General features: G+C 40.2%; 2 protein-coding genes across 3 annotated transcripts; one reads left to right on the forward strand and one right to left on the reverse strand.

The window, feature by feature from the left end:
• The first annotated feature begins 140 nt into the window (after window positions 1–140).
• On the forward strand, window positions 141–9,059 carry cuzd1.1 (CUB and zona pellucida-like domains 1, tandem duplicate 1). The gene is made up of 18 exons (XM_088086634.1): window positions 141–230; window positions 362–406; window positions 665–700; window positions 1,771–1,869; window positions 2,224–2,262; window positions 2,350–2,448; window positions 3,511–3,558; window positions 3,639–3,737; window positions 4,904–4,927; window positions 5,041–5,139; window positions 5,227–5,262; window positions 5,345–5,489; window positions 5,671–5,876; window positions 6,874–7,049; window positions 7,171–7,401; window positions 7,484–7,644; window positions 8,510–8,754; window positions 8,877–9,059. The coding sequence occupies exons 1-18, from the start codon at window positions 179–181 to the stop codon at window positions 8,921–8,923; spliced, it is 1,887 nt and encodes a 628-aa protein (XP_087942760.1). The 5' UTR covers window positions 141–178; the 3' UTR covers window positions 8,924–9,059.
• A 190-nt stretch (window positions 9,060–9,249) lies between these two features.
• ikzf5 (IKAROS family zinc finger 5) lies at window positions 9,250–13,886 on the reverse strand. 2 transcript variants are annotated; one of them, XM_042502796.2, is made up of 4 exons: window positions 13,482–13,886; window positions 13,121–13,281; window positions 12,397–12,570; window positions 9,250–12,317 (listed from the first exon to the last, which is right to left on the reverse strand). In XM_042502796.2, exons 2-4 carry the CDS (start codon window positions 13,251–13,253, stop codon window positions 11,353–11,355), a joined length of 1,272 nt encoding a protein of 423 aa, XP_042358730.1. In that variant the 5' UTR covers window positions 13,254–13,281; window positions 13,482–13,886; the 3' UTR covers window positions 9,250–11,352. The 2 variants fall into 2 exon arrangements, with proteins under 2 accessions (XP_042358730.1, XP_042358729.1); XM_042502795.2 differs by having other exon boundaries at window positions 13,463–13,886.
• Between the last annotated feature and the right edge of the window lie 31 nt (window positions 13,887–13,917).

A 13,917-nucleotide genomic window follows, 5' to 3' on the forward strand; every position in this document is an offset into this window, starting at 1 on the left:
AACCATCTTTGCTTTATGATAGTTAACCAAGTGTGGTGTTTCTCAGATGTAATGATTAATAAGTAATGTATCACTATTTGTGGCAGCAGAAATTTTATGGGTGCTACATCAAGGTGTCTGGCTATATAAGCTACCCCGCTGAGCATCTGAAGCAGGTTGGAAGGTGAACGAAATCACCATGTGGACTCTTTTGGTTCTCTGCAGTGTGGTCACCTTACATGGAGTGCAAGGTATTGTACTACGTTTTCCAGTTGATATGTTTGTCTCTTTGGTGGGTTTTTGACAGACCCTGGCTGTCTCTATATAGTCTTTGAATGGGACACTCTGACCTTTTGCTCTTTTTTTTCTCTTCATATATCAGGTGCTGTTCGCCTCCAAACAACTGAGGAAACACCAACACCACCAGGTACAAAAACTAGCATTACAGTGTAAATAATTTAACTATGTTTTAGCTTTACATGTCATACATATGTCCAAAATGTTGTTTGCCTTACCCTATCTCTGTCTCAGTGACTTGTCCAATGTGTCAAATCAATATCAGCTAAATCAGAGACCTTTATCGAAAGAGAAAATATCAGATTATCAGGATAATGAACATGTATTTCATTTGAGTTACAAAATGCATTCTTGCCTTTAAGTGTTTATCTCTCTGCTTTTTTTTCAGCTGATATAAAACTCGCCACATATTCTGCTACACCAGGTAAAATAAATACCTGCAAAATAAGAAGCATGCCTGGCTTCTGTCTAATTAATATCTAAATAATGTTTTTGCAAATAAATCTATAGTTCTGGGTAACTTGCAGTTATAGACGAGAAATTGCAATATAATACTGATGCTGGTTAGTACATGTTAATATACAGATGCTGCACTTGTTAATGGAGGGGCATCCATGCGACAGAACTTTTGCAGTTAACTTAAAATTGTAGGCATCACTGTCACGGGATCATTATAAATGCTTCAGTTTTTATCAGTAGACATAATCCCAAAGATAAAAAGAAAGCTGCCACAGATACCATAAAGGGACACTTCACTTCAGAATATAAACACATATTTGACCTCTTACCTGTGGCACTATTAATCACTTTAGATCAGTTTGCTGTGAGTTGCAGAGTGTTGGAGATATCAGCTGTAGAGATGTCTGTCTACTCTCAAACATTACGAAACAACACAATAATCTGAGTGCTAAAAAATACATTTGAATAACTCAACAGCTTTGTCTCTTTCCAGAAATCACGACCTGGTTACTCAAGATAATCTGCAGACCTTGTTATTAGCAGTTTCATGTAGGAACTTTTTTCTTTCTCCTGGAATGCACCCGCGGTGGTGAGTGTAGTTTGATAGAAAGAAAATAGTTCCTACATTAAATTGTTCACAGCAAGGTCTGGGGGTTATCTTGAGTAACTGGGTCATGATTTCTGGAAAGAGACAAAGCTGTTGAGTTTTTCAAATGTATTTTGGGCTGTTTGATGACCACAAGCCGAGTGCCATCTAGTTCAATTATATAAGAGAGAAGGCTGACATCTCTACAACCAATATTTCCAACACTCAGCAACTAACACCAAAACAATCTAGATTGCTAAATAACACACCATCCCTTTAAATGCATTTGCAACAACTTAATATTTTTCTCATTTGTGTGATTGCATTCTTTTTGTTGTCATCATATTTCATTTGTTATTTTTTATTCTTTAAGAGTAAAATTTTCATTGAAGGAAACATAACATTTCTATCTGAAGTGATCTTGTTAAAAAGTGAATGTTGTCTCCCAGACCAGCCCTCATGTCGTTACAACTGCGGCTGGCACCTGGGAAGCTGTTCCTGCACAAGCTCTTGCCGTAGCTATGGCAACTGTTGCCCTGACTACAACTGTAAGTGCCAACTCTAACAAATCAACAGTGTTAACAACCTCTGCAGCGCTCTCTCGCTTTGAGCAATCAGACTGTCAAATTCCAGTGTAATGCTGTTTTGTGAATGACACATGGCACTGTACTTTTTTAACCCTTTGAAACCAGAACACATTGGCTTGAATTCTTTCAAAAACATGGGAAGACAAAACAACAACAACACACAACCTTGCTCAGGGGTTCAAAGATTTAAATACTTGTGAAAGGTTTGTGAACAGTTTCAAAGGGTTAAGACTGACAAACAAACAGTTGTTGTATTATAATTTATTATGCAGTAACATAAGGGATAAACTTTACTTTTTTCTCTCTGTCCCGTAGATTACTGCCCAGCTACGACTCAAAGACCTCACGTCACACGTAAAAACCCTTAAAGCTACAATTGATCTTGAAGTACTTGATATGCAACAATTCCTTTATACTGTAATGTCAACCTGTGTTTCACAGCTCGGCCCTCGTGTTATAACAACTGTGGCTGGCACATGGGAAGCTGCTCCTGCACGGGCTCTTGTCAATACTATGGCAACTGTTGCTATGACTACCACAGTAAGTGCCAAGTCTAACAAATCAATAGCATTAACAGGTTCTGCATCCCTCGCATGCTGAAGGAATGAGTCTGTCAAATTCCTCGGTGCTTACACGGACATGGAGGGATGCAATGTTTTTGTTTACCCCTTTAATGTCCTCACTAAGAACAAAGAAATTGGATTTTTTTTTCCTTGCATTTTTTTATTTCCTTGGGGCTATAATAAAAAAATCTTTTTTTCTCTTTCTTTTAAACAGACCCCATAGTTTTTTAAATATATGGGCCTCTACCAATGGTTGAGATGGCCGTTCATGGTATCATTCATTTACTGTTAAAATGCTTGGAATATTTTAGCTTGCAAACATTTACCAATTTGTGACCATTGTATGAGTAGTATTACCAGTATTATTATTATTTCTACATACATATTCAAGATATTTACCATTAAACAGCTTTGAAAACATCTCAGAAATGGTTAAAAAAAATCACACAGACTCTTTCATTAAATATACATGAAATTACATTAAATTATGCATCATTTAACTACAAGCTCATTTAGTAATCTCATAATTTTTTCTTAGCCTCAAACCTTTACCATAAAATGCAAAATCAAACATTTGGTAGAGCATGTTTTTTAAAAATTTAATGTTGTTAGTTTTTTGTATAAAGTTAAATAAATCTGCTCAGTAACACATCTGAAACAATACCATGTTAAAAAATGTGCCTTCCTTTTAAAATCCCACCACACAGAGTGCTCATGTCTGGTGTAATTTGTTTGTGCTGCAAACTTACTGTTGAAAAGGCAGACTGCTTAAAGACACAGCGGCATTTGTGAATTCTTTAACAAAACCTAAAATGCATACCCAAACTGAAATGGTAGAGATGGCTCAATCAGGCTGAGTTAAATTCAACACATTTGTATTAAAATATTGTGACTCAAAATGTGCTCTACCAAACAGCAGGACGGTTGAGTTGGATGTTAAATTGTTACAGTTGCAAAATATGCAGCAGGAGCAGGTGTATTATAGAAGAGGGTTTGTAAAATAATATAACACCATTATTCTCTTTTCTCTGTCATCTAGCTACCTGTCTGCCTACTACAACTCCCAGACCTATCAGACCAACCACAGGTATGAAAAACTCAGCAACGTACACACCAAACAGAAAAATATATTATCAATCACTGAAATCTTTTAATGCTCTCTCTAAGATTGGTACTCATGTCGGAACAAGTGTGGCAGCTACCTTGGAGGATGCTCCTGCGCAAGCTCCTGCCGATACCAAGGAAACTGTTGTTATGACTACAACTGTAAGTATAATGTCACTCAAAGCTCAGCGGAGAAGCTGCTGCACATTATGATCACAGTTGCTACTAAAAAGCATCCTGCATCACACTGAAATATCCCCCAACCAAGACCATCATAAACAAAGTCACAGAATTATTTATCCATTTTCTTCATAAAAAATTGACTGTACAGTGATGCAGTTTTCTCCTCGTCTTAATATTATGTATTTCCTGTTGAAACAGGATGTTGGGGACACATTGTAAAAAGATCTTTCAGAACTCTAAACCAAAGGAACAAGTAGTTAAAAGAGAAAAACTGCACGCTTTGTCATGAAGGAAAGAATTTCCTACATTTTTCCAAAAATCAAAGTTTCTGGTTCATGTGGTCTTCAGTGTTGCCTTATTTTCTGTGTTTTATTCATAGGCTGTAAAAATAATGGACGTAGTTACCATGATGTCACTCATTTGAGTTTGGGGACTCCTGTTTTGAAGGCTCGAGTTTGGCATTTCGACTGCTATCTTGGGCTTTTTTGGAGCTACAAGTGATCAAAGGTTGAGAGGTTGAAGCTGTAGAGGAGTGAGGGCTGGATCTGACTAAAGCTGAGGACACTATTGGCAGACAGACTGTTGCTCAAAGCGGCCCGTGCTTAATTATGCAGTGGGTGGTCATAAAACCAGATGTTTTTGTCAATACCAGTTAGAGCCAGGCAAGCCGCTGTTAGCAATACAAGTTGATAACAATGCATTATACTGTATTTTGTGCATACAACCACCGTAGAAACATATTCACAGATAGAAGTTGGACAGGACTGTACATACGACTGATTTAATGAGGCACAAATAAGAAAGAAGTGCTAATAAATGGTATATTGCTACAGTTTTCACTACTGTTAATGCACGGAGCAGCCATCTTGGATTTGAAGGTAAGAGTTGGTGAGGTTTCTCAGACTTTCAGAAATCCGAATACAGGGGGCATTGCAGTTGAAATGTTTGTTTGGGAACTAGGAAATTCTGACCTCCCAGTGCAAATGGAACATACCAATAATCTCCCCCGGGGACCATGCCCCCAGGCCCCTGAAGGTCTGGCTCCACCCCTGCTCACACCTAGATTATAAACAAAAGGTGTATCTGTCAGTAATAAGAGGTGTAAAATAAACTTTAATAATTTTATTCTCCTCTCTGCTTTGTAGCTTACTGCTATGCAACCACCACAGGTAAGACAACCTCTCAAACAACAAAGAGTATTATGTGAATAAAGCAGTCAATCATTTATTCTGCTAACAGGAAAGATTATTGAAATGTCTTCCTGCTCTCCTGTGTCTCTCAGCTCAGCCCTCATGTCGTTATAACTGCGGCAGACACATGGGAAGCTGCTCCTGCTCAAGCTCTTGTGAATGGAATGGCAACTGTTGTTATGATTACTACTGTACGTATCACTTCTTTCAAAGCTTGGCACACGTGGATAATTTTCCACCAAAAAGTGATATTAAAAACCTTTTTTTTTTCCAAACAGCTGTCTGCTATGCCTCAACTCAGGCACCAACCACTGGTAGGATCCTCATTGTACAAAATAATCCTGCTGCAAAAAAATTCCACTGCAGTGACATTTGTTTAATGTTTTCCACCTTCAGCAATGCCCTGTGGAGGCTCTCTGTATGGCTCTGGTACCTTCTCCAGCCCAAACCATCCCAACTACTACGACGACAACACCTACTGCGTCTGGCAGCTCAGGGCTGAGTATGACCAAAGAATCGCCCTGTCATTCTCATACCTGCAGTAAGTGAGGAATATACTGCCTTTTGAAGATCATTAGTATAAATTGTTCTATGAATTGATAAAAGGAGAAAATATGTGATGACATACAGATCCTAAAAATATTATAAAGTAGTCGAGATTGTTGTCTTTTTACTGCAGTGAGTCAATAATTTATGGATTCTGTTATCTTTTTAAAAAACAGAATGGAGAACTGCTGCAACTGCGACTACATTGCTGTCTACGACGGGCCGTCTGTTGGCTCACGATATCTGGGGAAAGTGTGCAACAACAGTTTGACTTCTTTCTACTCCACCTCCAACTACATGACCGTGCTCTTCCGGACTGATGGTTCTGTCGTTGGCCGAGGCTTCAGTGCAGACTTCATCAGCTCTCTACCTCCGAGCTCAGGTACAATTATGGTTGATTCGAAAGTGGCTTTAGGACGTCAAGCTTTTATTTTGTTATTATATTTGTGTTAAATGTTTAGTGAAAACCAACTTGGCTCTTGTGAAAATAAAAATTATAAATAATAATAAAATAATATAAAAAATAATGAAATGATGGAAATAGGAACCAGCTTTTTGGAAGCTTTACTGGGATGCTAGAGACCCACCTGTGTGTCCCTTTTTTTTTTTATCTTTCTGTGTCCCCTCTTTAAATTCGGATTGTGTGTGTAGTGCAACACATAACCAAACAGTATGAAAATTTCAAACAGAGAACCCCAGTAATAGTCCTCAAACCCTAATACGTTAGCATTTCAGCACCTCCAGTTCCCTTGTTTCAAAAGTCGATGCGTTTTTGAATGTTTTTTTTTTTGGTTAGAGGCCTTAAATAAGGTCTGTGGTTAACAAAGGCTGGGGAGACTTTCGGGTTTTGTTCAATAACATAAAATACGTCAAGAAATACCCCACTTGCAAACTTTTAAGCTTTTATGTGTCTGAAAAAAAGCTGGTTGTTAACAAGTGGCTAAATGAGATTAGAGAATGTCATCACGCCAGACTGTGCCAAACATGGTTTTAAGCCTTGTAGTGGTGGCAACGCAACGGTAGTGTAGTTCGTTTATAACCTAGCAATAACTTTTTCCTTCAGGTTTATTTTCTGCAGCAACCAAAATCCAATGGAAAAATCCCATAGGCTTTTTGACGAATGAGCCAGGGTGATCTTAGCTTTGAGGTTGGCCTACAGAAAAATGTCATCCCTGGGGCACTCTGTAGCGCTCCTGATAAAATATTCAGCTCCAAAAATAGAAACTCAGTGGTGGTGGCAGATGTTTGGATCATGGTGGGCCGCCACCAATAAATGAATGTGTGGGATATCCTGCAAACACTGGCTCTTGAGAGTACACCTTCATCCTTAAAGTAATTCAGACTGTTGTAAATATCTTGTGAACACGGTCCTTTGTCAGGTCGAGTGGACTGTTCCTCAGACACCATGAATATTGTAATCCAGAGGAGTTACCTGAACTCTCTCGGCTACGACGGGTATAGTCTGTACCTGAATGACTCGTACTGCAGACCCCGGGTCACCAGTTATCAGGTGGTCTTCAGCTTCCCCATTAACACATGTGGCAACGTGCGAAAGGTACACAACTCATCACCTTCTGGAAAACATTAACAGCACTTCCTGACAATTCTCCCACAAATAACTGCGATGATAATAAGACGGAGTGTGACTATTTTCCAATGTCCTCCACCTTGAACAGTTTGAGCAGGGCAGAGTTGTTTACACCAACAGTCTCCGTGCCTACACCTCCAGCTCCGGAGAAATCACACGTCAGTCTCACCTTAAGATCAACGTGGGCTGTCGGATGGAGCAGGACTCAGTGGCCCAGATCATGTATGTTGTGCGTCATCATGGTAACAGCAGCATTACAGGCACAGGCAGATTCAACACCACCATGGATTTCTACACATCCAGCAGCTTCTACTATAAGGTGTGTTTGGGTGTTTGTACAGATAATTCCTTTTTTAAAACCTTACACACACCATGCTGATGTCTTACTTTTACACTCTCAGGTGAATCAATTTCCATATGAGGTGACACTCAACCAGAACTTGTATGTCCAAGTGGACCTGAGGATGAGTGACAGCTCTCTGGTCCTCTTTCTTGACACCTGTGTGACCTCACCATCACCCCATGATTTCTACAGCAGACCTTACTACCTGGTTCGCAACGGGTAAACTTTGCCTTATTGCTCCCCAAAAGCAGAAAAGCTTTAAGGTCCAGTTTGCCCCAAAATCAAAAATACAAATACTTCCTGTGGTGCTGTTTGACAGTCTAGATTGTTTTGGTGTGAGCTGGTGAGTGTTGATATATTTGGGAGAAGAGAAACATCTCTATGGTCGATATCTCCAACACTCATCAACTCACACCAAAACAATCCAGATGAATAAATAGCACTTTTGGGAGAGAGAGAAAAAATTGTATTTTTGATTTTGGGATGAACTGTCCTTTTGAGTAACTAACCCGCACTGGGCTCTTGTGCCTGATTTTAAAATAAGATCAGGTGGATTTGCATGGTTTATTCTGAAACATCTAATGAATCCCAATAATAAAAAGCAGTTGTGGCCTCTCGTCACGTTTCAGATGTCTATAAGTTTTTAGCAGTTCCACCAAAAACAAATTTTCACTGTAAACTCATTTAAATATCACAAAAATGATCCAACATTTCAATGGAAGAGCAAAACTCAAAGAAAGTCCAAAAACCTACAGTTTAAATTAGTGTATCAAAACATACGTTGCACTGGACTGAATTACCAAACAGCACATTAAGTAGTTTAAGTAACTGCATCTCAACCTGCTTCTACAGTAAAATGCTACTTATTTAATACTGTTAATCTTAAGTACATTTTGTTGATGATCTTTTTGTGCTTTAAGTAGTATTTTGAATAAAACGTTCTTGTAAAGGAGAATTTTTACATTGTTTTATTGATGCTTTTACTTAAAAATGGGACTGAAAAACTTATTTTTATCATTACCAAATATTAAAAAAACTAAATTGATAGTATATTCCAGTAACATCGTCTCTGTTTCATCTTTAGCTGTCCTGCAGACAACACCTACGCGGCCTACTACTCTGGGACCCGGCCCTACGCCCGCTTCACTTTTAAATCCTTCCAGTTCCTGAGAGCCACAGAGTCGGTGTACATTCAGTGCAAGGTCCTGATATGCCAAGCCTCCGACTACAGCTCCCGCTGCCGCCGAGGCTGCATGAAACGTGCGACCAGAGACCTGGGATCACAGCACGACAGCGAAACTCTGGTCCTGGGTCCCATCCAACTGAAAGGTCTGTAGTCATTTTTTCCAAGTTCTGATACCAATAGTGGATTAACTGAATATTATGTTGTAGTAAAAAAAAAAAAAATGTTTTAATGTCATAGTTTCAAGAAAACTATTTCTCTTTGCCAGACCCTGAGAAAAAGGAAGAAAAGACTCTTGAGGAGGAAAGGGCTTAACTTGATTCTGCAGTGAGCTGCTTCTATTATCTTTACAAATGATTACAGCTGATTCTGTTCATGGTGACACTGAATCATAGCCACCATTTTTATTATTTTACCACATTAACTCATTAAAGGCATCATCAAAAGACAATCTGTCTTTGTGTTTCTCATTATGTCATACTCCTAGATCAACATTTAAGGGATAGTTTGGATTTTTTTGAAGTAAGGTTGTATGGGGTAGTTGAGCTACGCTTATACCTTGATTTCATTCATATCACTGTTACTGATTTCTGTTCTTGAAAAAGATGTAGAGAAAAAAAAGACAAAGGACAAAGTGCAGCTCAGTTAAAAAAACACTTTACTTATAAATTAGTAAGATTAATCCATCTCACAATAAAATGATTTGCCGTCCCAGAGGGAGAGAGTGATCGCCAACAGGCTTTAACATTCACCATTACCTATGAACCTACGACACACAGAGAACATAAGGCAGTCATTACTGGATGCACCTATTACTGGTAAGCATGGCGACGAGGAGGTGGTCCTAAAAACAGTAACTATGTTCTCCACGCATGTTGCTAAGCAACAGACAACAGTACCCAAGACAAAGAACAATCTTGCTAAAGTAGCAGTCTTACTGCAACATGAGTTTTGCTTTTTTGACACTGAACATCTATCCAACGACTCAGAATACAATACTCAGTAAATATTCAGAAAAGCACTGGGATCCATGTGAGGAATGGGGAGGGGGGGGGGGGATCTCAGTGTGTGTTATCACAAAGGCTGAAACGTGGCATCCCCAATGCTACGTGGCATTTCTGAAAAAGTGTTCACATGAGACACGAGACTTGGTGATTCTGTCCTAAATACGGAGATACTGGATATCAAAGTGACTTCGTACAATATCAAAACATCAGAACGTGTCGTTAATGATGTAATTAAAAGGATACGCAAAACCCTTTTGACTAAACGAATGAAGTTACCATGATGCTGGTCAAGGAAGGGCACTGTGTGAAGGAACTTCAAAACAACCCGACTTCTACAAAATCTAGCTTGAAACCACCGATACAAAGTTTGGCCAGGTTTTACTGTGGATGCCATCCATACAGATTTGATTCCTAAGTGTATTAGCAGCGTTCATGGAGCAGAGTTTTGGCAAAAAGAAAAAAAAATCATGGCTACCACAGAAAACTACAACGGCCAAACTTTTTTTTTCTAAGGTCCTGGGCCTATTGATCACAATAGGAAGAGGACATTGTAATAGTATCTAGTAATTTTCAAAGTAACAGTCCTCTCTATGTTGGACACACAAGAAAGTGACTATGTCAGGCACTGCAAAGAAATAGTAGTAATGCACCAAGCACTGAAATAATTTCAACAAGGCTTAAGTAAGATCACTCCAGGTCAACAGTTTCACTCCTGCGTTAGTATCATCAGAGCAATCTAGATATAACACCAGGAGGGTTGAGAATTTATTTTCAGGGCCCCACTCAGTGCTGTCCTTCCAAAAACTCTTCTTTCGTTGAGAGTGTGTGAGACTAGACTTCCCTTAACTCTCGTGTCAGGTAAAGTTGAGCTACAGTCACGTTTTCCTTCTCCTTCATGAGGTGATTTCATGTTTAAAAACATTACATTTAGCAACTGCATGTGCATCGTTCTCTCAAAACGTTTATTCTGCATGTAAAAGGAAGTGATAACATACCTGTTTTCTGTCCACATTTTAATTTACTGTAAATCCTGTATGCAGCTTTAATGCTGACCATCTTCCAATGTAATTGTAGGGATGGGGGGAGGATTAATACAGCATAGTATTGCGATAGTTTGCATGGCAATGTTGTATCAATATACAGATGCCAAATGTTGATTTGTAAAAAATATAAATTACTAATTTTAAAAATACAAATTAAACTTTTGAGCAGCCTACTAAGATAATAAAATCAATAGCTTTTTTATTTTACCAGAAGCATTTTGCTGCAATAAAACTGATGAAAGTTATCAGATCAAACAGATGTTGACAAAGTTTTTCTTTGAGGACATAATTTGCTGCTGAAAAAGGGGGACAAATTGTAAAATACTGCAATAAAGGCAAGAAAATGTAAGGAGTTTTTGGGAACTTGGTAACCCACTATATTAAGTAAGGTTAATTACTTTGGCTAAAGGAAATTTGTTTTTCTGATTTATGACAGCACATGAATGTAACTCTCTCCACCGCTAATAAATTCTCAACCTGTTGAGAACACTGATCATCCCTTTTATAATACACTTGAATGGGCACCTTTAATTATACAAAATGAAACCATCTGAATGTTGACTTTTATAAGTACAACTTTCAAAGGCTAGGCTACATCAAGGCCAAGTAAAAGACCAATAAATAAAATTACTATGGTATTAATAAAACAAAGCTGTCCCTTAAAAGTTCTTTCAAAGTTTTACACGTTCATCCGTTACTTGTGCTGCCCGCGGGCAAAGTGGCAGGCAAAGTCGTACTTGCTCTTGCACTTGTGGCCGCAGATGTTGCACTGAAATGGGTTCTCGTAGCCGTGGCAGCCCATGTGGATAGTGTAGAGGATGTTGTCGGGGAAGTAGATGTCACAGTGCTGGCAGTGATGCAGCATATGGGGGTCCTGGAGTGGGACGGACAGACCTGGGGCTGGCGTGCTGGGTTGGCTGTTGGAGATACTCGGGGTGCTGGTGCGCCCGCTGTGGTCGCTGCAGGGTCCCCCTCCAGGGCTGCAGTTGCTGTGGGGAGGAGCCCGAGGCTCTGGGGTGATTGGGGAAGAGGAGGAAGCATGGGCCATGCTGGCTGAGACTGCCACAGGAGCTGTGGCAGGGTGGGGCTGTTGGATGAGGAAAGGCTTCTCGTCGACAATAGACTCTGCTCCTGGAGACATGGGAGGTTGAGTCGGGGCCTGGGACTCTGAAGGGAGGCTGGCCAACTGACCTGCCAGTGTGGACAGCTGGTTCAAGGGGTTATCCATAACCATGTCATGGTGATGGTTATTTTGATTTGTGGAGTGCCCGTCCTCGACTGAGCGACTCTGATTATCATATGTCTCCTGGCGTAAGTGGGGCAGCTCATGGGAGAAGTCGTTCACATTGTCAGCTTTGTGCACCACCATCGAAGGGGGGCTGAAGTTGATGAGGAGTCGGCGGCCGTAGCCCAGTGAGCTGGCCTTCTTCTGTAGGACACTCAGCATCTTCTTATGGGAAAGCGAGCGGGCGCCTTTCATTGGTAGGAGTTTGTGGCGTCGACGGCGATGGTGTGACAAGTTGCTACGGTCACTGCAGCGGAAGGAGCACAGCTCACACTTGTAAGGCTTCTCGCCGGTGTGCGATCGCATGTGGGCCTCCAGGTGGCGCTCGTAGGCAGACGCAAATGGACAGAGGTGGCAGCGGTGAGGTTTCTCTCCTGTTTGATTGAAGAAGACAGGCTAAATAACAAAACCTCGTAAATGTTATTCACCTGAAGATCAACTACAAACACTTACCTGTGTGAATCCGGATGTGTTCAATGAGTCTTGCTGTGCCTCTGGTGGCGTAGTTGCAGTAGCGGCACTTGAGCTTGCCATCATAGGTCCTCTCAAAACCATCCACCAGGATCCCTGAGCTGTCCTCCAGTGACATGTCCACTGAGGGGTGATCCAGTCCGTTCTGACTGCAGTCTGCAGGCAGGAACATAAGCAGGACTTCCAATTTATGCAGAGAAAACATGAAAGACCCTACAGTGCAAACTCTGATTATGCAGTATCAGCTACGGGGACACATGATCAGGATGGCATTTGGACAGCAGTGGCTCAGTCCTTAAGGACTTGGAATGTCACAATTCAAGTCCCCGTATGAACCAAGTATCTTTCACAAACATTGAAAAAAGGTAATGAGCAACTTGGTAAAAAATGTTCCACAAATTGCAAGAAAGTAGTAGATTTGGAAAACTATTTATAAAAAGAGAGAAAATCTAGAGAAAAACTATATTTGAAATGATCATAATTACATATTTAAAATGTGTTACAGAAATATTAGATTTTTTTAATGCTTTTTCCAGGTATTTTTTTATTTCTAGTTTTTTTTACTTTCACTTTACTTTTTTTTCTTGCTATTTTTTGGGTCATTTTCCTCGCCAAATGTATCACTTTGCAACAAATCCAGACGCCTGGAAAACAGCAGAATTTCCAAAAAGAGGTTGCAGACAATAAATGACAGATGGCTTGGTACCTGGTGGCAGCTCGTCCGCCTCCTTGACGCCGCTCACAGAGCCTGATATCATGTTGACATGTTGAGTCTGCTGGCTCAGATACTCCTGGAAGTCCTTCACAAAGTCAAGCGTGTCCGGCTTTTCCTCACCCATTGAAAGAAAGTGATGCAAATGTCCAACGCTACAAAGACGATTAGACTTGAATTACTGAAGAGCAAAGATGAATTGGTATGAAGTCAGAAAAAAACATAAACGTATGTGGCTAAATATGATTATAAAATACACGCATGCAACCAGACGGGTTTGAAAAAAGTCAACAATCGTCAGTGTTAGCTAGCAGGTTGTCAAAGACGCGCACCTACCTCTTCAATTAAACCTCACCGGTTTTATGTGTTTCGTTGAGAAAGCAGTTTTGGGGCTCGCCAGACACAAAGACAGGTGAATCCTGGAAATCTGTGATTGACAAGCAGGAAATCGGCGCGATCCGATGTGTGGTCGGTCGCTCCTACACACCGCTCCTCATCATCGTCATGTTGTTACCAAAGCTACGTACGCTGCGTTAGCCGCACAGCTAACGTTAGCTTATCTCGGAGAAAGCATCTTTGTCAACAACAACGCCGGTTTCTAAATCAATACTGACATTATTTACAACGTCTGTGAGCGTGTGAATAAATCTTCAAGAGTGCTACTCGTTTTAAGATTTCCTTTCCGTTTTGTCACTTGCTAAATTCACACGAAAAGACAACCTGTTAAATCAAAACAATAAACCAGTTGGAGGGGTGAAAGTTCAGAGTGTGCGTCGGTGAAAGTATTCCGT

Source organism: Plectropomus leopardus, chromosome 13 (genome assembly GCF_026936395.1).
Source record: "Plectropomus leopardus strain MGB_pleo_1.0 chromosome 13, ASM2693639v1, whole genome shotgun sequence".
NCBI lineage: Eukaryota > Metazoa > Chordata > Actinopteri > Perciformes > Serranidae > Plectropomus > Plectropomus leopardus.